General features: G+C 42.2%; 1 protein-coding gene across 1 annotated transcript in view; it reads right to left on the bottom strand.

Moving 5' to 3' along the window:
- The window catches only part of LOC138592048 (CUB and sushi domain-containing protein 1-like), a 467,070-nt gene that overhangs the window by 111,227 nt on the left and 328,009 nt on the right, over nt 1–27,834 (bottom strand). The window contains exons 25-30 of the mRNA XM_069662659.1: nt 20,525–20,681; nt 17,473–17,664; nt 10,281–10,407; nt 9,535–9,746; nt 4,174–4,365; nt 2,000–2,138 (exon numbers count right to left, since the gene is read on the bottom strand). Of these exons, the coding sequence (XP_069518760.1) occupies nt 2,000–2,138; nt 4,174–4,365; nt 9,535–9,746; nt 10,281–10,407; nt 17,473–17,664; nt 20,525–20,681 (1,019 nt within the window). The remainder of the gene's footprint in view (nt 1–1,999; nt 2,139–4,173; nt 4,366–9,534; nt 9,747–10,280; nt 10,408–17,472; nt 17,665–20,524; nt 20,682–27,834) is intronic.

Below are 27,834 nucleotides of genomic sequence, written 5' to 3'. Positions count from 1 at the left end.
AATTTACTGAATAACTTAATGAAACAAGTGTGACACTTTGGCACAAATGTAACTCAAATGTCCTGATGATTTCAAATATAATATTTCTACATAAAGTAACCATTAACTACTTTAGTTTTGTTAGAGGTGGATTGTACTGTGGTTAATAAAGACCAATGTAAAATCAATACGAGTTGTTTTTCCCTTCCGAAATATGTTACCTTTGTGGGCCTTAACTGTGTGCTAATTAATAACAAACTACACTCGGCTATATCCCTGACAATGCAGCACAGATTTGTTTTTACCCTGTGTGGACAACAGTGAGTCATGAAAAGTCCAATCTTAGACATAAACTTAAAATAAACTCATGAACCAAGTCCACTGGGGTTGATACATTTTTAAATGTGAGCCAGAAGAAAAATGCATTTCAGAAAAATTGCCTTTGGGACCCCCGCCTATCCCCTAAATCTTTAACTTTGTAATTTAGAAGGTTTTCTCAGGTATTTGGATGAACTAATTAAAAATTAATATCATCAGTGAGACTGTTGTTCAGCACTGATGTGTTTGTTGCAGACACATTGCCTCAAACCTGAAGAAAAGCGTACCTTGCTTTTGCTCTCTTATCTTTCAAAGCGCTGGGTTATTCATGATCTGTTAGTTTTATGTCGACAACATAAACTTATATTCATATTGCTCAGACTGAAGTAACAGAATCATTAACCAACACACGGTATGACACCCATAATCAAATCTTGATGTGGAGGTGGTGTTTCTTCCATAATTCAGAGCCTATTTTTATTATGGTCACATTATGCTGGAATATCACATTTTAGCTTGAGTGCAAAGGCCTAATTATGATAGATTTGTTATAAAGCTACCAGTTTACTTTGATTTATCTTTACTTACCTCTGATTGTTGCCCTGCTGTGAAATGCGCGGGCTTGTTTTGACAATTTTAAAGAGGAGAGAAAAACTTTAATCCAGTTAATTAAAATGTCAGAAACACCAGCTGAGCAGAAGGCACAGAAAAGCTCCACTCAGAGTTTAAGCCTCTGAAAATTTGGCGTGAAATAGTTAAAATGCTTGTATCATATCAAAGTTGAGTGTCATTCAGCAACGGCAAAAATCTGATTGAAAATAAATTGGTTCATGGCAATTACAAAACCTAGACCAAAAAACAGCTCATTTTGCTGTTTGGACTGTTTCTCAAGGCTGTGGAGGCGAGGTTGATTACACTTGACATGTTGCATGGGACAATCAGCGTTGTGCAGCCCTGAACAGTACGTTTAAAGTAAAAATCTCTCTTTAATAAATGTCTGTTAAGTCACTATCTATCGCTGAATGCGGTAACACAATGGTGATTGAGCCTATGGCCCACTGATGAAAGCCTTTGCATTTGCAATATATAGTATTATTACAGACTGGGTGTTTGTGGCGACATTCATGGCAAAAATCTCAAGCGCACCCAGTTAGTGACTCGTTTTCCATCACCCAGCAGTGGTTGGTCTGCCAGAGAGGGTAGGCGGAGCTAAGCGGCTGCTTTTCCGGTCCCTGTAAGTGTTGCGAGTAAACAGTAATCTACTATGGCTGAACAAACAAAGAAAAGATCGATGACTACAGATACAAAGATGACTCAGCTCAGATGAAGGTAAACAGTCAAAGCCAAAGAGAACGAAACTGAGATCTTCGCGATTACAACTTAAACAGTTAACCGTAGACAACACTTAACACTTGTAGTCATCATCAACTAGGCCCGCAGATGACGCTAACGCAAGCTGTATATAGTCGCTTAGCTGCCGTGCGATTTGGAAGGATTGGATTTCGCAATCGATCAAGTAATAACTATCCCAGCACGAAATTATGGACATTACTCCACATTACATATTAAGAAACCTGTTCAAATTTTGGTTTCCAGTGGCTTGAAAGCTTGAGCATACATAAGACACAGATAGTAGATAGTAGTGTACACACACACACACACACACATATATAGAACCATGTTTTAGATTCAGGTGGCCTACCTTTTGAAGATGAGAGCAATGACAAAATCTGGGTTGACTCTGATTCTCCAATCACACTCTTTCCCGGCGGGGTAAGGCTGGGGGTAGTTAGGAGACAGAATGACTCCCGAAGGACCGCTCACGTTACCCCCACATGTCGCTGAAGGGAGAGAAAGAGAGAGAGACAAAGAAGGAAAGAAAAATGATTACACAGCATTGGGCTTGGGGTAATTTGGAAAGAGAATCACCCCCTTGACCACTCATACGACCCCCACAGGTAGGCAGAGTGTAGGAGAGTTAGTCGGAAATGGGAAGTAAGGCAGGGCTTGGTTAGGAGAGAGAGAATTACTCCTGGTGGACTGCTGATATTACCTCCACAGGTAGCTGGAGAGGGTGAAAGACCAAAAAAAGAAACATAGAGAGACTGAGATTTAGTTAGAGAGTGTAAGGCCGGGGGTAGTTAGCGGGGAGAATCACCCCTTGCGGTCCTGTTGTTCCACAACAAGCCAGAGAGCAGGAAAGAGATATTGGCAAGAGAGACAGATAGATGCATTCAAGCAGCAATTTGGTGATGTGAAGGAAGAATGTGAAACATGGAGAGGTGTCTTGGGGGTGGCAGGTGGGTGTGAACGGATTATCAACGGTGAAATAGACGTAAACAAAGGCATTAACAGTTGCAAATCACTCACAGGCAGACCCACTCTTTCCCACTAGACTGTTGTGCATAATGCCGGTTTAATCTCGGGAGCTCTTGAACACCCAGGGATTCACAACCTGAGGTGGAAGTGCAAAGGAGGGAAGCGCACGCTGGCTAGGCTTAAAGAAAACAGCGGGTGCTTAAAGCCTTACATTTTATCTACTGTACGGTAAACGTGAGGTCACTGGCATGGAGTCAGAGGCAATATGAGGAACAAAGTAGAATGTGTGTCACGGGCATGGCTACAAGGCAAATTACTTGTCTCTGTGAACGTGCTGGAGGACTTCCTGGTAGTTGTGACTGATAAAGAGGAGAGGGCAATGTAAAGGGAGGTGGTGGCATCCAACAAGGGAAATGTCTCTTGCGGCATAGTGGAGGTTGAACCCATTGTTTACATAATACCTTCAGCTGTGTCTCATTTCATATCTCATCCTGCTCCATGCATGTGACAAAACTGAACCGCACGCTACAGTCAATCAGGAAAAACAACCTGACAAACTCTGGGATTCGTCTGCTGCATGATGAGAAAACTGTGCAGCTCTTTCTGCATTACAGATCGTATCTTATGTTTTTTTAGCACTGCCTCTGTTATTGCTGCATTTTCTGACTCAAAAAGGCAGGCTCCAGGGCTAGAAGTCACTTCCTTCCCTGAGCAAGTAAGTCAAGTGTGTCAGACTAGGCTGGAGAGGGAAATAAAGGAAGGAAAGCACACCTGAAAGTGGGAGAGAGAGAAAAACAGCAGAGTTGTGTGAATGAGGTGTGGAGTGGGATGTGGAAGCTCGCTGGGCTACAAGCAGCAGGAGGGCCCAGTGCTGGTGATAATAGAGAAAAAGAGCAAACAAGCTCTGGTTTTCAAACGGCTTTGAAACAGGAACCCCGCTAAAGCTACCTGCATCATTCTGTGTTGCTAAAAATATGACCACCCTTTTCCTCCCCCTTCTTCTAGTGTCCCCTTTCCATCCTCCCCTAATTTTAAGGGGTTTCTTCCAGAGCAACAGGGCTCGATGCTTATCTCCACCACAGTTTCTTCAGCACCTGTTCAACTTGTCCTTGATCGTAAACAGCATGCCTGCAGAATGAAAACACATCCGATGCTCCAGCAGCAGCATCATTTGGGATTAGCGATCACCTCGCCAGCAGGCTTCACTTGATTTGCCTGCGGAGAAGTATGTCAGATGTGGCACAACAACACAGGAGTCCCTGAGGGACCTGAACTGTCATGTTTGTTGTTTACTCTTTACACTTCAGACTTAAGATACAACTCCGGATCAGTGTACCTCCAGAGATTTTGCCGTCAGTCTTCCATTGCTTGATGTATTGTTGCTGTAAGTGTTGTTGTCTGTATCCAAAAAAATATTCATATCTTGTGTCTATTTCATATTTAGACCTCATTTTTTGAAGGTGTTATATGACATTAAGTCTCCCAGTCATAAACATCCAACCACAGCATCGTATATTAGTTCTTACTGTGATTTCATCTTATCTCAGTTACACCTACCTATACATGTAGGAGGGTCAGGTTGCCAGTAGAATCTGTTATCCATGCGCACACATGTGATGGTGTCCTGGCCCTGCAGCTGGTAGCCCGGGTCACACTGGAACGTCATGCTGTCTCCAGGCTCCTTACTGTCCCCGTATCGGGAGCCATTAACAGGGATGCCCGGGTCATTGCAGGTTGTTGCTGTAGTGGCTGGAGAGTGTGAAACAAAGAGAGACAGATACTGTTAGTAGACAGACAGAGAGACATCTCTATCATCGCTTGCAGCAGCAGACAAATGTAAATGCTTTATAATATACGGACACACTATTAACAAACATGAGTTGACTATTAATAAGGCTTACTGTCATCATTCTGACAATGAGAGACGAAATGGTGTTCACTTGACCAGTAACTAAATAGATCCTCACACCAGAGTCAATCAAATGTTGCCCGGCGCTGACTCTTTGCTTTTTAATTAGTGGTTCCCCCCTCAAGCTAAGCAGTTTGCCTGGTGTGGATTCAAGACAATTAGCGAGGATGGGTTTCAGCTATTGTGTTTAAATATACTGTATTGCTTTCATCCGAGCTGTCAGCGTTTCAAGATTCAAAGGACTTTAAAGGTATAATAAGTAGGATTTTCCTGGAAAAATAAAATATAGACTTTTACAAATATAAAAATAATAAATAAATAAATAATTAATCAGGGGTCGACAGTGAGCACAATTTTCCACTGGCACTCGGGGCCAGCAACTTTACAAATTCACTGGCCCTGCCATTAAAATGACTGGCCCTGAAATAATTTGTTATTTCGGTATTATTTTAACGTCAAATTTTGTTTCTCTGTAAGACTTCTTATAAATGAATATGTGTTCAATATTGGAACTATTATAAACTCATAGAAATAGACCAAAATAATCATATGGGTATAAAGAGGCTCCTTTTACCACTCTTTGTTCAGCAAGTCTGACACCCGCATGAGTAAGTAGTAATAGATTGATTGAGTATGTTACCTACCATTACTGATGCTGTTCAAATGTATGTTTAATAGCGTGATCAGCCCATGAGAGTAACTTTTTGAAACAAAATCTTACCGTCTTCTACTTCCTGTGGCCGTTAAAGGTAAACAGTCCGCGGCACGTCCGCTCTGTGAACGTTCTGTTTATGTAGCCACAGCGCTAACGTGCACCGGGACGAGGTGCCGCTGACAACGGGAATACACACACTTGTTGCCGCCTCACGTAATTGCCCGTCTGCCTCGATCATCCCGCAAGCGCATCTGTGATGGCCGGAGCGTCGCGTGCATGTTTACAGTTTACAGGCAGGTGACTGACACACAGACTCTGCATGCACAGCGCTCTCATTAAAAGCTGCACTATGTGATATCAGACGGACTTTTCCTGTTGTTCTATGTGTGGGAAACACTGCTATGGGTATTAAGTGGCTCATCAGAGTTGGGGGAAGTAAATCTCCCTCGCGTGTGTATGAAAACTAAAACGTGTGTGTTTATACTAGTCCATGGTAGCTTGCTAACGTGAATTAGCGTGTTCTAGAATGACAGCTGATCTGTCGCGAGTGCAGCGAGTAGCGCGTAATGTATTGACAGCAGCAGCCAAAGTGCCTGCAGTGATGGTGACATTGGACTGAGATTACCGCAGGGTTCTGCGTAGAAAGTAATTCATCCCGTTGATCAGAACTGTGAATCTCGGGAGGGCTACTATATTGTTTACATTGTGGGCTTGTCGATCCTACTGGCACACCGGGCCAGTTAAATAGTTAATCTACTGGCCTGGGGGGTTACAAACATACCGTCGGGCCACCGGGCCAGTGCTTTTGTCGAGCCCTGTGAATCATCACTCATGGGCCTCTATACATGTGTGTTGGTGAGTGTGTGTACAGACCCTTGTGAGACCCTTCCCTCTGCATATATTCTGTTGTTTTGCTTTGCATGGGACGTTTTCAGGAGGGTGGCTGTTGTGGTTCCCTGAGCCAATCACAGCGTATAGGTGAGTGTGGGAGTGGTTCAAGTTAGCAACTGGGCCCCATTCAGACCGGCGAACATGGCGAAAGAGCGATGCAGAGCTGGCCTTCTTTCTGTTGGACAGGTTGGTGCTTCAAACCAGGTAGGACAAGCTAAATGGCGGTTATCATGCTAGCGCAAAGCTAACCGGTGGTTGGCATGCTAGAGCAAAGTAACCGTGATGCTGTCAGTGTTAGCTCGGCGGGGTGGGCGTGTTCTCGCACGAGAGAGTGAGAGCATCTGGTGACGAGAGCCCGGGAGGAGGGGCACAGTTTGAATGTGTTGTTGATAAAATGCAAGAAAAAATCCTACCTATTATACCTATAATGCAAATTTCTTTTATCAACATCGTCGCAGTGTAAAATTTTACCTTTCGCTAAGCCCCTCCCCCCGGTTACTGTTGCTATGCCTGTCAAGCTTTCACACTGGCATGTAAATCGTTTTCAACTATAACAGTGAGAGATGTTCCAGGGGAAACAACAGCAAATCTTTGGAAAAATAGTTCCCAAATATCAGAGATATTAAACGCATTTGAAAGCTAGATCCAGAATATAATTTGTCAGTGGAGTGTTGGGAACAAAGAGGACGATAAGTTGAATGAGTCAATGTTTCTACAAGGTCAGTAATATACTGTATTGCTTGAGATTCTGGGTGCACGACTGCATGAAATTTGTCACCACCTGTAATCTCGGTCAGTCGTTCCCAACCTCCAAGATATCTCAAAGAATCACACAGTAAATGAAAGGGGCTGTGACACAAATATCACGACAGAAAAGCAGAAAATTGCTACTCAAAGATATTTTTTTAGTTCCTTTAAACGTTTCGATTTTTAACAGGGAAGTACTGGATAATTATACCTCTTTGTCTTCAGGCCTCTAAAAATGACTCCAACAGTTATGTTTACTTTTCACTCACATATTAGGTTTTTGTAAGAGGTTGAAAGAAGACAGAAAGATTTTGAACATCCTCCTCTAGTACGGATAACAAAGAATTTGCTGCTTGAATAATAATTATACACTCGCCTCAACAATTAGTTATTAAGCTTTGGATTCTGTGAAAATTACAGATCTGGCTGAAATTATAGTAAAATAGTAGCTCATGGAAGCTGGCCTTTTGAATAACAATCCACACTTAACTCATAAATGATCCATTATTTTTTATATCTTTACAGGACAAAAGCAGTATTCATTTCAGGTCAGTGTGAAGTTTGGACGCAGGAGGGACAAAATGAGAGAAACGGCTATAAGAAAGACACACACCGCTTGCTTTAAATAGATGAGCTTGGTGGTAATTACCCTAACCTTTGCTTTAGTAAATCAATAAAGAGGTAAATATAAGGAGTCATTAACATAGTAATGGAATAACAGTGCTTTGATTAGTTTGTTAGTGAGAACAAATATTTGTTGTTTTAAATATGGGGAGAATTGGGACAAAAATGAGTGAGTGAGAGAGATAGAGAAAGGGAGGGACAAAAAGCACGGTATGTAAATATTTATGACTGGAGACATGCATCTAGTACTTAAAAAACATCTCTGACAGATATGTGTTGGAGTTTTTGTGTGTGCTGGCTTGTGCATGTGTCGGTAGCCAAAGAGCATGTGTTGGAAATAAATGACTATGTAAAGAGGAACAAATACAAGAACGTGTGAATGTGTGTGTGTGCAGATGTGCTGATGTGAATATGCTGCTGTAAAGGTGAGATGCTCCTGACTGTCTAATGTTGCTCAGTGTGTCTCAGATTGATTTTGCTGCTGCAGTGACTTTGGGCAGTGATTCTAAAAAGACATTTCTGGGTCCAGTGGATCAAACAGTAAAAGTCATTCTTGCACCCAAAGGGCACAGCTATTTTGCAGGTTACCCTTTCTTTAAAAACATGGGGAAAAAACAGCAACACAAGATGTATAGTTGCTGATTTAACACTTTAACGCCCGGATCCCACAGGATCCCTGTCCGGCGCGTTCCGTCTGCGCTGCGGTTCTGGTCCGTCAGACGGTGCGAGCCCTCGCCCACAGGCGTGTCTGATCCACAGCGCAGCGGAGTGCTAGCTCAAGCAGCTGGATTCGCGAGATCACAAGATCACGCGAGAATTGCGAAATCACGTGATAACATCAATGTTAAACTGAGCAACACACAAACAATAGTTCAGTTTGTACCTCCGAGGTTGATTATCTGCTCATTTGGAAATCATTCCGTGATTTTTGTGCTTCTACCATGGATGAGTACACTACTTAATTAAAAGTGTTCTTTTTTCAAGATTTCAGTGTGTTGTTGTTGTGAACACGGAAAAACGTGAGTCTGTAGCGGTCTGTACATGGTGTTTTATTTTGAAATGTTTTCGTGTGTGACTTCCTGTTTGGAACGATCTGCTCTGTTCAGCTTGACGCGTGCTTGAAGCAGCCTCTGTCAAAAATAGACCAAGTGCGTAACTTTAGCGGAGCAGAGCGGAGAAAAGCTTCTGGCACGCGCCGGAGACGGGCAGCGGAGCCGGATCCTGTGGAATTTGAGGGTGAGAACCACTAAAATCAATATAAATACTATTCATAACATAACATAACAATATTTATCGATTTCACAGAAATACTGTGTCTTAAAGGGGCGGCTGTCGCTCAGTGGTAGAGTCAGTCGTCTCTCAATTGAAAGGTTGGGGGTTTGATCCCTGACTGCTAACATGTCAATGTGTCCTTGAGCAAGACATTGAACCCCAAATTGCTCCCGGTGGCATAGCCATCAGGTATGAATGGGCATAGACCTGATTGGAGATTGGCACTAAGGCCTTTGCCATCAGTCGGTGAATGTGACATGTAGCGTAAAAGCACTTTGAGTGGTCAGAAGGATAGAAAAGGACTATATAAGTACAGTCCATTTACCATTCCATCTAAAGAGACATGTGACAATGCTGTGAAATAACCTGAGAAGAATCAGCCCTCACAGATTTGTCCCTTCATGTCCTGGTTTGCTGTAAGCCACATGTCTCTGGTGGGATCCTTCAGAACTTGTGAGCCCGGGTCCCACAGAGAGGTATTACATTTCTAATTTGATTATTTAGCTAAAGGTTTTTCAGAAATCCTGTTAAGTGCAGCATTATTTCCAGATTAATTACCTTAAAGCCAATATAAATGAAGTTTATATAATAAGTAAGAAACTGTAAATGTGATGAGTGCTGAGTTTGTTAATGAGCTCATTTAATTGCTAATTAAATTTGGGTTTTTCTTCATAAATGGATGCAGGGGGGATAGAGAGTGGGAGGCTACACAAATCTGTGATTTAGAGGCACTTTTTTGATGTTTTTCACTCATACAGAGTGTCCTCTACCATGTGATTTCCCAGTGTTATAATAAATACGTAGAGACTTGTGTACTTACTGGAGAACTGTATGGAGAATCCTTGCTTGCTGATGAAATAATCAGAGTCAAACTGCAGAGTGAGTATGTTGAAAGTCGAGTGGATATCCTCAGGCAAGGCTGGGCCTGACCATTCTTTCAACAGGATCCCCCCATCTGATGGCCCAGATGGACCGTCCCAAACTCTCAGGATGTCATGGCCCACTTCAGTGTCAAAGACGATGAAGTGGAGGCTGAGAACACAATGAAATTAGGAGATCGGTGATCCAATATAAACATAAACATATGTTCTTTATTCAGCAGTTTCACCCCGAAATAAAATGAACAGACAGATCTAACCAGTATAAAGCAAACACACATCCACAGGAACGTCAGCCGTGGCTACAATGTGTTTAGAAGCCTGATGCTGACATAATGACTAATGTGGTGTAATCTCCGACACAGCAGTTGCTTTGACAGAGAACATGTATCTATAATTACTGAATATATCATTTCCTGACAGTCCTGTTTCTACAGGCTCTTTAGACTGAGGGCTTCTGTTACATGGGGATCGTCCTATATAAGGCTACTTGTGCGTTACCTCTCGTGGTAAACATGGGGCGAGTCTGTAAGATAACACTATCTAGGCCAGAGCAAAGCACCTCTTCAGACACTTCTTGTCTTATTTCTTTAGGGAATAAAAAACAAACAAACTTGGCTCTAGATAACTGCAGGCCATCATCATACTCACAGCGGCTTCAGTGTATATCCAACTGCTTCATAATTACCTGATAGTCTTGCCTGTGTCAGCCTCTATAGCCCAGGTACAGTGGAGGTTGTTGTCATATGGAGCAGGATATCCCGGAGACAGAATCCGTCCAGACACTGCTCCAGTTATGTGACCTCCACACTCCGCTGCAAGGACACGAGACAGAGCGGCTGATCAACACCGGAGAAAAACATTACATAATGCCTCAACCGTTTTTATTAAGGTTTTATTAACACTAAAATATACCCATTCAGTCAGGAATACATACAGGAGCATGTTTTAATGTTAAAATAAACAAAACACTATTTAACACACAGCAGGTATGACACTGCTACACAAACTACTCACACATTTAACCGGGCTGATCAAACATAGGAGAGGCATGGAGGCATTAAGCTTAGAAAGCCCATGTAATGTAAGATTACTGCACCGTTACTATAAGGGAGGTTGGAGTCTTTTCACTAACTTGAGTTTGTATGAGTCACTCACTAGAGAGAGTCGGGTTTTCTAGTCACTTCACAGGCCCAAGTGGCCATAGAGCATGCGCACGAGAGACTTCCATCGCCCCAATCGGGCTAACTTCCGGTTTAGCACTCCGCTAACATTAATGAGATTAAATTAAATCGAGCAGCTCTTCTGTTTTTGGACCTAACTGATGAATTTCTGATAGTGAAGCAAGTCAATTGGCAGGGTTTGTGAAGCACATTTTCCCATGATTGTGTGCGGGAAAAGTGCTATGTGTGCCTTGTTGGACCAGGAAGTTGTAATTACACGGTTTGACCACTATGTGATATTGTCAAAAGCTTGGTGCTGTTCCCGGGAGCTTGAAGTACTCAACCTTGATTTGAGAGCTGAGTATCAATTGATCCAGTGAGTCACAACAGCTTAACCAATGAGACAAGTTCCACCCGCTCCCGGTGGGGGGTCCATGGGGTGTTGGGAGAGCGGGTACTAAGTGAGTGTCTGAGTGATTCAGTGAGGGACTTGTGTAACTCAAGTCAGACCTTCAGCTCAGGGCAGGACACGAGCTCCGGGCAGCGGACTGTGGGAGCGAGTACTGAGTTGAATAAGTACCAAAGTGGTTGTTCCTCTCGTAGGGTGAGGGCTTATACGGTGGTCTCGCCTCAACTTCGCAGTTTGCAGTGGCTAGCAGCGGGTAGAAGGGGTGAGTCAGTAAAAAGACTTGTTTGTTTCGAATGATTGACTCATGACTCACACATCACTACCATTGATAACACACTCAGGAGTAGACAGCTCGCTCTGCCATGAAATCCACTCATCTCTATTATAAAGATATTTGAACTCTGAGCGAAGATCAGACTGTACTATAGTAGTATTAGCTCTGATCATGTGGTACTGCTGTTTAATAACGGCAGCTGGGCAAACACTTTGGGAAACAGTGGCCTGTTAACTAGAGCAAATGTGTTGCAGTTGTATTCCTCCATCACCATCAGGTGGTAGTTGTGAAAGTTTATTGAGAGAAACCACAACAGTCTCATTCCACATGCCTGCCAATAAAGCTGATTCTTAAAGAACACAAAGTTTTAACCATGACAGTAACAGGCAATGTGTTTAATTTGGTTGTTGCTGTAAAAAAAGCTATTAACTCTTTATGTGTATACTTAACACAATTATTCAACCCAGAAGCACAGAAGATCTGTGCAATCACCTGAGTTTGAGGGTAGACACTCAAGATTAAAGCTGCTGCCAACCAGTCAAGTTGCAGTTTACCTCCATCAGTGTAAGTCTGGCCAGAACCAGGGGACACATTACCACTTTTTAGCTTTTTTAGGGCTTTTTAGCACATGCCACATTCACCCATTCAAAGCCTACCATGCAACTTGCCAACATCACCATCAGGAACTTATCTAACTCATCTACAGTACGCACACACTCTCACACTGAAGGCCATGCCATCGGGAGCAATTTGGGGTTTAGTGTCTTGCCCAAAGACACTTCCACATGCGGACTGGAGAAGCCAGGCCTATTACAATCGGTTTAAAAGCCCAAAACCTTAAAAAATGCTCTATATAAACACCTCAATCTGAATAAAAAGCGATTCAAATTTCAATCGGTTGCAGAGGGGTGGTTTAAACTGGTTTATAACCCGATCCGATGAAAGATTGTACCAACGATTTGACCGGATAACATCCGGAGTGCGTTCTTCTGCACATGCGGGGTAATGTTAGTTTCACAAGAAACAACTGCAAAACCTCGGAGAGCATATATTAATTAAAACATAAAGAGACCGGGGCGCTGGTTTGGCTCGGTTGGTAGAGCAGGCGCCCCATGTATAGAGGCTACAGTCCTTCTCGCACTGATCGCAGGTCCATTTAGTGCATGTCATCCCCCACTCTGCTCCCCACATTTCCTGTCTCTCTTCGGCTGTCCTATGAATAATGACAAAAAGCCAGAAAAATAATCTTTAAAAAATAAAAACATATAGAGACCTTAATATTATTGGACGCCTACATACAGCTTATGTGTTGATGGCTGACGGCTACGTTGACTGCTGAAGTTGACGGCTGAAGTTGACGGTTATGTGGACAGCTAATACATTGGTGCTTAGCAGCAATGCAACAACGGCAACTACTGCGCTGAACAGACGATATATCTCCATCTTGAGCTGATATAAAACGTGCCGAATGCATAATGTGCATGTCACACAGCTGTTCCGATTAAATGCACTTGTAAACACCAGATAGTAATGGATCACACCCCATGTAAACAGTTGATCCGAAATCGAAATGATTTCAATCAGAATGACAAAAAAGTGTGCGAGTAAACCCAGTTATTTACAGAAAGGGTGTTATGACAGAGAACGCCTTTGCAGAGCAGGTCCACTAATCGATCACTGGAGGCAAAGATCATCGATCACTGATGCTTCAATATTCAGATAGATAAATTGGTAAAACAGCTGTAATGAAAATTCCCCTGGTATTATTATGTTGAACGTGGGATCACAATGACCTTGACCTTTGACCGCCGAATCTAATGAGTTCATCCAGGTGTTGGCAAACATGAGGATATTCCCTCCAGGCAGTCTGCAGATGGAATATTTTGTCGATGTGTCTGTCGGCCAGGTTGCATCAGAATATTGGAGCAGGAGAAAATAAATTCAATATATTACTATTTGATGCATTCATTATAAAGCAATCATTTAAGGACTTGTGTCTGAGTTGTCATTTGCCCTCTCAGGACATTTTTATTATATTGCTGCTCTTTTCAAACAAGGCAGCTTGTTAATCAATAGAGTGTGAGGCTGCTGCAAGTGTTCTCTGGGGTCTGTTCAGGTCGACTGATTTTATTTATCCCCGGGTATATTCTGATCGGGTCTGACTGCGCTCTGTCAGGTTGGGAAAGGTTTGCATAGGTCAGTTTTTGGTAGTGCGGGCCATCCTGGGCCTGTAAAGATCTCTACTTCCAATGCAATGAGATTATTCAGATCATATTTCTTGATCTTCTTTCCTTCCAGATTAACATTTCAGTTCATCTCCATAAGAGGCGGCTCCTTCACTTTGCTGTGAATTACTCTGAGGTGTGAAGGTTGACTTAAATGAGAATCGGTTTAGAAAGGCTTGAATCATTAAATCAACCTTGGATTTTCCCAGCTCCTGCTATACGGTTTCAAGGTTGGCAAATAACTTTGATGGCTGTTTCCCCTCAGGGATCTGCCTATTGTGTTCAAAGTTGAAGAAAAAAAATGCTGTTTAATACACGAGGGAGAACTGGCTTTCTGTGTTATTTTTATGTTGTTTTCAGCGGAGAGGTGCAGGGGAGGAAGCAGGTAGCAGGGGAGAAGGCTGGGAGCACATTTAAACTCATCACGGTAGAACACGGTACGCTTGGTCGCCCACTGAGCCGGCAGATCGCTGCTGATTAAGGAACAGTTTGGTGAAGAGGGGGCTCCGTGTCAGCATGTGCATTGTATGTTTTTGTGAGTTAAGAGGGCGCCATTAACACAGCTCTGCAATCTACAGAGCAATGACAACCTACTGCTGCTGCTGCTGCTTTACCTGAGGCAGAATGAACACAAACAGACATAAAAACAAAGGGAGAAGCAGATAATCACACACAAGGCCAGACACTTATTGAAAACACCTGTGCAGTTATGCAAGCGCATACACTCACATGAATACCCACTCACACAATATAACAAGCTGAAGAAGGGAGGAAAGGCAACTACTCTGCTGTGTTATCATGAAAAGCAGGTAGAGATGGGAGCAGGTGCACACACGAGGACAGGAAGAAAAGAAAGTTATTTAGTAAGGCTGGGTCAATGACAGCGGCAGAGAAAAGGAAAGAGAGAAAAACAGACTCACACGAATGTAGAGAGGAAAATAGGCATGTTTGCTGAAAGAATAGAAGATGAGTGATGACAAAAAGAGAGAGAGGGAGAAGTAGACCACCACTCTGCATGGGCGAGACAGAGAAAAGCGGTATAGATGCAGCCCGAGGCAAAGCCATCTCCATGCAAGTACATGCAGATGTGGGACCGATGCAGGCAGACAGGCAAACAGGGAAGGAGAGAAACAGTCATGGAGACAGAAAGTCAAACGCCCAAACACACAGACGGGAGAGGAAGATACAAAGGTAGCTATAGAGGAAGTTAGCCCAGGGCTCTGCCAGAAAGTATTCTCCTGGTTGCAGGCTTACCTGAAATAAGGCAGCGACAGAGCAGCTACAAATTAATGACTGACTGCAGAGGCTCACACACACACACATACACAAACTGAGATTTACACACAACAAGCCAAAAGCGCATACTCATTCTCATTCATGCCCACACACACACCTTTGCACACACATTCTCTTCAGGAGAGCTCAGGTGTGCTGGCAGGTTAGACAGACACAAGGTTTGGCTCTGCAGCAGGGAATTCCAAATTAGCAAGTGCCAAGTGCTCGCATCTACCCAGCAAGGTAGAGGTACTTACAGGGAAAGTGCTTTAATGTGTAAAATATGCAAAGCCACAAAATATTTATGGACAAGCAGGAATTATGGACTTTAAAAAAGGCGAATTTGCTTTAGGGATTTCATAGCTATTTAGGAACAATACAAACAAACAATTGTGGAGTTCATGCTTCACTGCTGCTCGCTGAATGACAACCAGGACTCAGAGTGGCCGGCTGTAAACGCTATAGCTCGAACACAAAACTACTTTCACAGTTCTGGAAGCAAATATATAAAAAAAACACCATTTCACAGCACCTGAAATGTTTGGCACACTCCTCTCCGACCTAATTAAGAGCTGCCAAGTGCCAACTAAAGCTAAATCTGCCCTCTGGCAGCTCCACCACCTCCAAACCTGGGAAATATTCAAATATATTCGAGAAATCCTAAAAAGCAAACCTTTATTTTTGCTATTTTCACTGTCAGAACAGGGTGATATTGTGGGAGTGCACAGCAGCAGAAGCAGCAGCCTCTTAGATAGCTGATTATTAGATTATGCTTCCGGGCAGATCTCATAGGCTTTCTTCAAACTCTATTATAATTTTCTTAATGTTGTTTGATTTTCACTTAGGATTTCACTTTAAAACGATGAAGCAATTGTTTTTATCTCCCTTTTATGTACTTGCATGACATGTGTCTACACTTAGGCAATCTTCCTTATTAAGTCGACAGGAGTCACAGCGTTTTGATGATTTGAACAGCTGTTTGCATGATTGGGATTTAATATCTTTACAGTTTTAACAGAATGTTTTAACACTCTCGGCTGTCTCTGGTGAAGACTGAGTCAGAATTATCTCAAATCTGACTCCTATTCCCAGAACTCTTTTTATCATAATTAGTCATCTGATCACGATTGATGTGGTTGTTCACTAAACTCGCTTAGATGACAGTTTAACAGTTTGACTTCTCTCTGTGGAGTTATTGCCACTATGTTTAATAGCCTGCAGACGAGGGGGGTCAAGTGTTAGAACTTCTGAAAAGAAAGCCAGATTTAGTCATCAAACAGCAAAGTTCACAAAAGTGCATGCATACATATTTTAGCTATGCAATCTGTACTCTAATGTGTTTTTGAATCATGTTGGTAAAGTTTGTTTCATTTTAAAAATTGCATACATATTTTAATTTAGTTATTTTTCAGAGCCTCTCCTTCCTCCTGAAACAAACAAGCCGTTCAAAGGTCAGACCTTAGCCACGATTGGCTGACAGTATTTGGAGTGACTGTCACTCCAAAGATGTAGAAAACACAGATGCTCTAGGATCGGTTATTCGGCCGTATGTGTAGGAGTCAGACTTGCCAGGAGGTATCGGAATGGTAAGTTGAAATCTTGACGGCTTGGCTACGAGCTGGTGCAAGAAGGCAGCCTGAGGTAAAGATGGTGAATGATGATTGGTAGATTTTACCGAAAGCAAGGTTCTTCTTAGAAACCTGCAGCTGTTCTGAACGGACCATTTCAGAGGCGACCTTTTTAAATATGTAACTCTGGAACACGGAATTATGCAGTTTTCACTTTTTCACTGTGTTTTTCAATAAACACCCAAAGATGTGAAACCCATGCAAAATATGAGAATATAATTTTAAAAGATACGGCCCCTTTAAGTCTGTAATGTCCAACATCTGAACATGTATTCTCACATAACAATTTCAGATGAATCAATGTTGTCTTGAAATCACATCTCCGTCTGGCGCTCCTCCTGATAGAATATTCTATTTATTGTGCACGCTGAGAATAGAACAGAAAGCTCATGCTTCTGTCAAAGTCCTTGACTTAAAATACTGTAGGCACCTTCAGGGTACAACAAAGTAGCTTGGCTTACATTATAAATTCATCAAAGTTCAATTTAGACTGCCATCCACTATTTTTGCACCATTACCATGCCTTCCTTAAAATACAGAGACGGCAGGTGCACTAAAATCTCATGCGCGGTGACAACCTGCTGTCCAAGCACAGAGAGCCGACTGTGCACAGGTTGATGGATCAGCAAGAGCTCTTTTTATGCACAGTGGTGTATTAGGAATTTCCACAGTGTTGAATCAGCCAGAACACACCTGTATGGACTAAATCAATTGTTCAATCAGTCTTTCTTTTAAATCATCATGCTCTTTGTGGAGATTTAAAACACACATGAGCAGGTTTCACTCCTGCTTTCCCTGCTCATTTAACAGTAGGAAAAAAAAAATCCCTGGCAGGTTAATAATTCAGCTCTTGTCGCTCTAAATTATGGATGAACGTGTAACCTACACACGTCTCGGCATACTAACCGATACAGGAAGGAAGTGGTTTGTCCCAGACACGTCTGTCCCCGCTGAGGCAGGTCAGCGTGCTGCTGCCATGCAGACTGTACCCGGGGTTGCAGGAGTACAGGACGAACGTGTTGGCGTAATGGCCGTCGTCCTGGATCTTGTAGCCATAACTGGGGATGCCTGGTTCCTCGCAGCGCACAAGGTCAAAACCTAGAAAGAGAGACACACACATTTCAGATTCCTGTTGATGCATTGTGACAGCACTGTGAAAACAAATGGGATTCAGAGCAGTTTGAGGCGAGAGGACTTAAGGTCATGTGATACCTCTCCTGACTCCCACAGCTTTATGCAGATATTTCAAGTTACACTCACTGTTAACGCTGAAAGTATAAGTGACAGCTGCAGTGAAAGCTAGTGAAAGTTTCCACATCTTTTCCTCATATGCTTGCTTTTATGACATTTTAAAAATGTAAGGGCTTCTCCCTTTTATGTAAGGTACAAGGATGTGTGGGGAGCAGCACCTGCAATTATATTTATAGACAGAAAATGTGTTTCCTTTATGAAACTGTAGAAAATACATCAAACGATCATTTCAGATCCCACACAAACACATATATACTGTACAGCTGACTGAGCACAGTGGATGTCTGTGTGTTTTGAAGATAGAAAAGAACAAAGTTTCCAGCCTCAGATGGATGAAGAGAGACAGAACAGCACCAACACATTTCCTTTTTCTGAGGTCAGCCTCTGATGAACAAAACATCCTCCCGCACATCAGAAATGTTGCTATGTAATGGTCAGTGAATCAGTCACTGCCATAAACGATTTATTTTTACTATGTTTGACACTGTACGTTGTAGATTAGCCTGCTTAGCTTGAAAAACATCATCTGATGAAAGACGATGATTTTAAATAATTCTGCAACAGCGCTTAGAGAGGGGGTATTATGCTGTTTTACATTTTAAGCCATATATATAATGTTACAATGTTGGATGTCCAGACTAAACGTCTCAAATCTGTAGGTAAAAGTATGTTGGAGTTACCTCCAGGCTTCTCAGCTCAGTCTGCAGGCTGCTGCGAACGCCAGGTTTCACACGGGTTTTTCTACACGCTGCACTTTGTGATGTCACAGCAGGCTTCTGAGAGCTGGCCAATCATAAGAAAGTGGGCTTGTAGGGACGGGGTTTCTTAAAGGGACAGAGCTGACTGAGTGGTTTCAGGCAGAGGCTGTGTGAGGGCCTGCACAGAGCACCAGTGTGACAAAAATAAGGAGTCTTTTTAACTGTAAATGATGCTAAGCTACTCCACAGGTATCACAGAGTGAACTATGAAGCTTGACATTAGCATAACACCCCACCTTTAATGTAAAGGCAACAAGGTCAATTATATTTAAAGAACGTACCCGAACATCCATGAAGTAAACCTACTAAACAGTAAGAAAATGAGTGAAACATTTTATACTGTACAAACTCTGTAATTTAATTTCTATTTTACATAGAATACGATCCTGTCCTAGTGCTGTTGCCTCACAGATAAAAGGTTCCTGGTTTGAATCCCGGTTGAGACGAAGTGGGCCTTTCTGTATGGAGTTTGCATGTTCTCCTCGTGCATGCGTGTGTTCCCTCCAGGCACTACAGCGTACCCCACAGTCCAAAGACATGCTCGTTAGGTTCATTGGTGACTCTAAAATTGCCTGTAGGTGTGAGTGTGAGTGTGAGAGGTTGTCTGTCTCTGTGTGTCAGCCCTGTGATTGGCTGGGGATCAGTCCAGGGTGTACCCTGCCTCTCGCCCAATGACAGCTGGAATAGGCTCCCACCACTGCGAGCCTGAACAAGATAAGCGGTAAAGTGGATGGATGGGCAATCCTCCTCACTGAGTGATGTAATTATCGGCAAACAGTACTTGTTATCTGTTATTTCAGGCCACAAAATCCCAATACACTCAATGTTTAATCACAATTCACCCTCTAGAAAGACTTATAATAAGACTTTTTAAGTGAGCTGTCTCCACTCATCCATTTTAGTTAAATAGGTGGATCTCACTTCTATCACCGTTTCTTGATAATGACTTGAGAAGATGTTTGAATTCTTATCGCTCTATTAAAATAGCCTCAAACACTGCGTCGTATTAAAGCTGCTTTACTTTGTCCCTGACCCTACTTAAGAAGCCATCGCTACATGCCTCTCTCTCTCCTTTCTCCTGTTTAAACCTTCTATCAATCTCTCTTATCCGTCCATCAGCTCATCCATGTAGCAGAACTTTGCAGACGGTGACATCTTCCTCACTTTAATGACTTGAAGAGTAACGGCCGTCTAATGGTTTAACTGACATACAAAGCATCCATCTAGCATCCATATACGTTCCCACCTCGATCCCTCCGTCCGGCTGCTCTCTCACCCCAGATGTGCCACTTTCTCACCTCCTTTAACGACTTGCAGATAAATGCTCCTTTAATAGCCTTTTTGACTTACACAGCAGCTGCTGTTGCCTTCTTAACAGACTGTCTTTAAAGCCTTTCAGGTGTCTTTGTGTGTGTGAAAGAGATAGAGGGTGCATGGATGCGTGTTTCAAGCAGTCATGTGCTCATCTCCCTTCTTCTGTATGCTAAGTAAGCTAGCGTTGCACAGTGGACTCCACCTTAGACAGAGATTGCTGCAGAAAGTGATGGCTGATCGTTTTCCAGCTGTCAGAAGTGAAAGAAATAGCCGGGTAATGTGCTGACGGAGAAAGACTAGTCTCCAGAGTTTTGTACTACATGACACCTTTTTTGTTCTGGTATGTAGCACTCAAGAATCACTTGACTGAGGAACAGAACAGATGCAGGAAATATTCATGAGGGCAATCTAACACAATCACTACCACTCCGGTTTTCAATTAAAATCATCTCCTTACAAGGACCTAAATGATGAGCTACTCTAAATTTAAGAAATTACTCTCCGTGTCGTGTGTGTTCTTGTGCATGTGAAAAACAGTGTGTGAGGGAGAGCTTTCTTTCTGTGGACATATTTGAAAAACAGTAAATATCGGAGGCAGACAGCCTGTACTGGTGTCCTGGGTCTCATCAACTCACTTGTGTATGTGAGGCGGAAGCCCTGATCCGTCCCCGAGGCGTTGCTGTTGAACTCCAGCCACAAGCGATTGGACGTACTGTTGATCACGTGCCCCATCATGCCGTCACGTGTAAAGTTGCCAAGGAGACGGGATGAAGTATTCTCTCCATCATACGCCTGTCGATCAAAACACAGGAACAGGGCCGCAGAGCATGAATAAAAACATGAGTTATAAGGGGTTTGGGTCTTGTAGGGGTTTAAATCGGTGCACCGCTGACCAGGTATGAAAATACAGGAGGGCACAAACTGTGGTCAGTCTGGTAACTAAAACTACAGGGACTCAGTGTTCTCCTCTGCAACACACTATGATTCACCAAAAATACCAAATAATGCAGGCAAGGCAGACAACCGCACAGAGCTTCAGGAAAAAGCTACTTTGTTAACTTTGCATCAGCTTGGACTTTGAAACACCACAAAGATGGAGCTAAAATATCACATGAAAGTTGGGCTGTTAAGGGACTCAATAACAGTCGGCAGAAAGGATTAAGCCTCCTCTTTAACATTAAACCATCAGGATTTTTATGCAACAATCCCAGAGAGTAAAGAAACGCACCTTAAAAGTCTGTTTGTGACAATGAGAAGTGTTGGAGTGCTACTTTTGCAAAGAACCTACTTTGTGTTTTGCAGTTTAATCCTCGTCTAGCACCTGTGGGGAGCGGTACACTCGAGCGTCTCTTTGATTTGTGCATTGGCAGAGGGGATATAACAGCCCTCAGTGAAAAATAAAAAGTAGCTTATTCACAGTTGAATTTGTCTCCAGCTGTGATAAGCGGTCCAAATTTTATTTATACTTTCTAAAATGATGCTGCTAAAGTGGGTTCATTCGAACAGAGGAAACCATTAACAAGTGTGGTTCCTGGAAATCACCAGTAAAGAGCCAGAAGTCCCAGTATGCGTCTCCCGTTTTATCAAGCGCTGGGTCAGAAACAGCAGGTCTATTTAAGTGCGCCTGCGACTTGGTTTGAGATGCTGCCATGCATAAAAAAGGAGGTAAAAATAGCAGAGGAGTGAAAGAAGGACAGTGGAGAGATTAGATTTAAAACAACAGGACTTCATTTGTCTTTCACTCATCATCACCTTTCTGTAAAAATAATGGAATTGATTTAGATGTCAACATTTAAACCTTCTTGCTGGACTCAATCTTTCTTTGTGGTCAAACAGTTTCGCTTCCTGTTGTTTGCTTTATGATCATCAACCTGTAACTGTGCGCTCACACAGGAGCACAAACAACAGACAAACCGCAGGAAGTCGTTCATTTCAAACGAGCACGGTGAGCTGAGGCTGGAGTAATGGCTGCTGGAGAGATCTCTGCAACTTCGCAACATAAAAACTGTTACAGCGTCTATTTGAAGGTGATGTGCACAACTCACTTCTGCTGCACATACAACTACAAACAAAACGTCTCACTGTGAAATAACTTTGGATTTCTCTGAAACATGGCTCTGTATATAAAGTTTGTTGGTAGCCAATTAACAGACTACATTTGTTTTTTGGACAAAAGTGAGCGAACACAGATACATGCAACAAAGCAAACTGTGCTAGCAAGGAATAGATGCTGCATATTCGGGCATATTTTGGCATTTAGTGAAACATGTTTTGCAATTTGAGCATCCAGATGGAGAGCACAGTATTTGGCTTAGAATAAAGCGGTTAGAGAAATTGGTAGGGATGATTTTAAACCTTAGAAAAACAACTTCTCAAGCTTACACGTAGTGACTATTTAACACACTCGACATACTGTACTTGAGTCTGTTTTGGAGTCTACTTTGTCTCTAGTGGTCAAAAATCCTGAACTTCAGACAGTTAACTCACTTTTGAATAGTCTGAAATGTTTATCGCAGCAGCAGAACATAGCTTGTATTTGGCGTCTAGGCTCAACCGTCATCACTCCTCGCACATTTATTTGACATGCAGAAATTTGAGGAGTGATGAGATAATATCTTAAACCCCTCTAGCCGGAGCCTGCAGGTGGATGCTGGGGTGGTGGCGGGGCTGAAAGTATGAGTGCTGTACTGTTGCAGGGCAGCGATGGCAATGACAGAGCAGAGGGAGAGACACCGGAAGTTGCCTGCCTGAACCTGCTTGCAGGTGTAGCTCCATTTATTAAGTTAGGGTTGGTGCGGTGTTAAAAAACTGACCCCAGTCTGGCTGCTGGAGATCATTGTTTGTAAAACAGTTTAAAAAAAGCAAACGTATAGGCATATCCTTTAGCATCAGGAAGGCGATTTGTAGGGGGATGAGGGGGGATGCCATCCCAATTGTTAGCAAAATGACCAACAAGCATCCCCCCAAGGTCACTAATGGCGGGCCCCATACCCAGATGCCGTCCTACCCCAGCTTGGAACTTTAACCAAATTAAATTAAATTATTTAAATACTGACTGAGCATTTAAATTTTAACCGGTGCAACATTTCTAGCCTTTACAGTACCGGCCTTAGTACCTCACAGTGCATCCATGCGTTGCAAATCATTCTCACATGATGCTACTCAGCCAATCAAATCTGCAGCATTTCGATGCTCGTTACCCGGTTACTACTCAAATGTGCACACACAGCTGGAGAAATGACGCTAGGTGAGTAATATAAAAAAGTAAGTTCACTTGGCATGCTCTAAAAAGAGAAGTAGACAGCGAAAACAGAGCTTTTAATCAAGAATGGACACAGCCAGTATTTTCTCATATGTTCTCCTGTTCTGCTCATGTTTTCACAGAGAACACCAACTTCTTTATTCATAGTTTAAGGGGTGAAAATATTTCATTTTTATTGTTTGTAATGTACACATTTTTACTGACATGAGTTTTTTGACATTACCTAACTTTGGACTGGCTATATTAGCCTCGAATGTTTTTTTCTTTGCATGTTGAGCAATGTTCATTTCGTGTCCTTTTTACTGACATGACCTAATTTTTGAGTGGCTGGATTAGCCTGGAATGTTTTTCTCTTTCTATTTTGAACAATGTTCATTGTGTGTCCTGCAACTTAAAATACCCTGTTTATAGTGTGGGACACATAATAAACCCTGCCTGAACAAACTCAGTCCACACTGCATAAAATGTAAAGGTCACAGAGAACACAAACTTCTTTATTCACAGTTTACACGCCCTCTTCTCCTTATTTAAGGGGTGAAAATATTTCATGTTTATTGTTAGTAATATACACATTTTTACTGACATGAGTTTTTTGACATTACCTAACTTTGGACTGGCTATATTAGCCTAGAATGTTTTTTTCTTTGCATGTTGAGCAATGTTCATTGTGTGTCCTGCAACTTAAAATACCCTGTTTGTCGTGTGAGAAACATTATAAACCCTCCCTGGACAAACTCGGTCCACACTGCATAAAATGTAAAGGTGTATTTACTCATTACTTTTAATACACAGTTAAAAGACAATTGTAGTAGTGTGAGAAGGAAGATAACTGGATCAAATTAAATTGCAGAATTAGAAATGCCACAATTATGTTTAAGGCGGCCTGCAAATTAAGGTGTACATTTTATATGTGGGGGCAGGGTTCTCCCATTGGACCATCCCCCTTGTTAAAAATGAACAAATCACCTACTGTTTAGGATGTTCAGATTTTATTAAAATGAAGCAATTTAAAATACTCCAAGAAATTACTCTAAACATTATCACTTCATAAAAATGTGCACATATAACAACAATATAGAGTTTAAATAACTTATGGAGTGTTAAGAATTACTAGATCTAAAAATGAAGCAAGAAAATGTCTATTCTATTCTACTATTTCAATACTATAATGTATGATTACAGGACATTGACTTCCATTACCTTTTAGCCTTCATCGTACCGATTCTGGGGATAGGAGATACACGAAAATACTCCAAGAAATAACGTCAGGGTTTTCAAAAATACCCATGTATGAACTCGCACACTGTTCCTATAGCAGATCTTCAGGGTTAACCTAAATAGCAGAGCAGCAGTAGTTTGAGAAGTGCAGTCTACTTTTGACTGCAGTGTGAAGGAGAGAATTAGGACTCTGAAGCACCTCATAATACTAACTCACAGCTGGGATATAAATGTGAACCGCTCCTGCTTATATTTGGCAGCCGGGGACACCTCCACAGATTGGTGGTGACAGGTCGGCAGGTGGCAGGAATGCCAAAGAAAAAGGGCTGAGGGGGATGTACTGTTCTATCTCTACAAGTATTGCCAGTCAGAGGAGACACCTCGACACGAAACCAAAGCAGGAGCTAGAATATGCTCGGTGGAAAGCATAAATGTTAAGAAGATTGAGTGACAGCGGAGAGGACAGTGTGAAAATGAGCGTAAGCTTAAATAAAGAAGTGGTATCACAGTTTGTGCTGCATTACTCCCCTAAACTTAATTTTCCTTCCCCGTTCCTCCCTCTCCTCATCCTTCCAGCTCTGGCTGTCGGTGTCCCCTAATTTTGCATCACTCTGTCGCTCCCTCTCTCTATCTTTCTCGCCTCCTCTCTCTGTTTCAGTAAAACTCAGTATGGTTAATGAAACGCCCTGCGGCTCATAAATCAACATGTCACCATCTGCCACCCCTCCCTGTATGTCTGACTCTCTCTCTCTCTCTCTTGCTCTCGCTCGCTCACCTACCACCTCTATTTTCACAGAACAATTCCCTCCAACCCCCACTTTGTTTCATTTTCACCCTCTCTTTTTTTTCCCCTTCAGGGTTTGAGTGCATCGGAGTAAATTTGGTCCTGTACTGTATTAAAGCACATTCTCGGGCGTATTGGGCTTTGGTTGGCGCTTTCTTGAACAATGTTGGTGCGAAAACTTAGCCAATGGCAAAAGGAATTGTAATGAGCTGCTTCATATGTTATTTTAGCCTAAAGCTTGCAGGAACCGTCAAACAAATGGTTTGTGTTCGGTGTTCAGCTGCAGTTGGAGGCATTAGCTCCATTACCGTTAGCCTACGGGGGAGTGGCATGCTAATTGCTCGCCTAAGTGGCACTTTGGGGCTTTCCTTCCTGTTCATCATGATTTGCATTTTGCTTTTTGCTAAATCTCTGGGAAAGTTTTAATAAACAAACGTATATATTACCAGCCAGAGCCCCTCTACATGCTAATTTTATACCATCACACATGGTGACTTTAGTACATCAAGCACCTGTTACGTCTGGAATAATGACTTCTGTCACATGGCTGATTTCTAGCTCTGCTCTGTCTTCTTAAACACACGCTCGGGTGCAAAATGTTAAAGAGCCAAAACATTTTTTACTGTTTTTCTTCATCATTTATGAGATGTAATGTCAATATCCTTGCTAGAATACTCAATTGGCAGTAATGCCCTTTACAAAGACGATAATGATAAATTGAGCTATCCTCTCACCAGTGGGGCTATTATGTATAAGTCTGGCCTGAGCCATTAACATAATAATAATATAAGATGAGGTAACTCGAAAGTATTTGTATTGTGGTGAACATTAAGTCTGGAGTAAAGGTCATGGGATGTTGGCCACACAACGGAAATTCAAAATGCCTGACCAACAATCAATTATTTAATTTCGGACACATTCATAATACATTTTTTTCATCTATAAAGTGGGCTGCGTCTTATATACCGGTGTGACCAATACAGCGGTATAAAATGCAGAGAGAGGTCTGTTATTGTGTTACAGTATTTTACGCAGACGATGGTGCTATAATCTAGCTAAAGTTGTCGGTTGTTAAGTGGTGACGTCACACCTCCACATTAGACAGTTTTCCGGGTCCAAGCCGCTACAACGTTTCCTATTTACAATACGCAGGTTGTTTGAATTTTTCTCTGCTGTTTTAAGGGAGTAAAACTAACTTGATTGTTGCTCACGCTTCGTCACAGCACTTCGTCACAACAATCAACGTTACCGTAGGCTGCCAGCTACCGCTAGCTACAGCACCGTTAGCTAGCAGGATTGCAAACTCAAAATGGTGAAAACAGATGGTAGGCTGTAATTTGTGTGGTTTGGTTATTTTTGGTTTTAAATGAAAATAACTTGTATACACGTTTTGATTAATAAATAGCTATAGAAAACCCTTTTCCCTCTGAGATACCCCCAAAAACAGACTGCGTCTTATATTCCGGTGCGACTTATATTCTGGATTTTACGGTAATACTTTTATTTCATAATGCAGGCTAAGTATGGAATTGGGTCTGGTAGCTAGAGAGGCGCTGGTTCTTCTCCTGGCAAGCCACCTAATCCCCCAACTGCTCGGGGCGCATGTCCATGTGCAGCCCCCTCACTCTAATGTCTGTCCATTAGTGCATGTCCATAGAATCCTGTTGGTGCATGTCTGTATTTCTGGCCTATGTGTGGGTAGCATGTTTGTAATAAAGTTGTTGTTTTTGTTGTTCTTCCTCTCAATTTGAAAAAAGGGTCTAAAAAGACTGAATATATATGTGTTAAAATGTGCTTTGTATAACTACCAGGGTATTTTGTATCATACTGTATATACATTATAGCAACAGATGGAGGAGAGTAACTACTATGAAACACTTTATTGTTGCCGTGATTCAGGAGGCCAAGTATGAAATTTCCAGCCATAAATCTAATATTTTTGATGTCCCTATGTTTAACATGATGTGTCATTATTGTAATCTGTCTTTGAGCCTCTCATTACTTTTTGATTGCTGCGTTAGCTTCCAGTGTGTCCTCATTAACTTTAGTGATCTCAAGTCACTCTCTGTACTCTGTTCCTCTGTTCCTGTTATTCTCTGATAAGAAATCAATTTATCACAGCATATACTATGAGAAATTTCCAGTAAAGAACACAAGCTGATTTTAAAAATTAGAACTACCTTCCTCTGCTCTGCAGTCTTTGTTGTAAGCACATTTTGTTGAGTCACAGAGGAAATACGGTAAAAGAAACTTCATGCAGCTGGATCTCCTTGACATGCCTTTTTCAGAGCTCAGGCTTTGATGGAATAAACTGTATAAGCAATATTTAAGCATGTGCATGCCTGTTAACCATCCTGGTGTCACCTTTCTTTAAGGGGATTTCCCTTGCTTTAAACACCTCCCCCACTGGGAACGTTTTCACCTTTTACATTGATGTTATGCGTCTCTGAAAGCCAGGCAGAACCCCGCTAATACAATCCAACCACTGACAGGCTCAGCCAATGCTCTAGGCCTAATACTGATAATACACTCCAACCACATACTGGCTTAACCATGCCCTCAGGCCTAATACGGCTAAAAGACATTGTGAATGGAAAAGGACTTATAGACGACGTCTGTAGGACAGCGTCAAGACTGTAAAAAGGCTCACACAGCTGCTCCTGAATGACACTGAAGTGGGC

Source organism: Semicossyphus pulcher, unplaced genomic scaffold (assembly GCF_022749685.1).
Source record: "Semicossyphus pulcher isolate SPU_LCO1_2020_fin unplaced genomic scaffold, fSemPul1.0.p SCAF_1, whole genome shotgun sequence".
NCBI classification, from domain to species: Eukaryota; Metazoa; Chordata; class Actinopteri; order Labriformes; family Labridae; genus Semicossyphus; species Semicossyphus pulcher.
The sequence above is the reverse complement of the archived record's forward strand: the minus strand, read 5'-3'. Positions and strand labels throughout refer to the sequence as shown.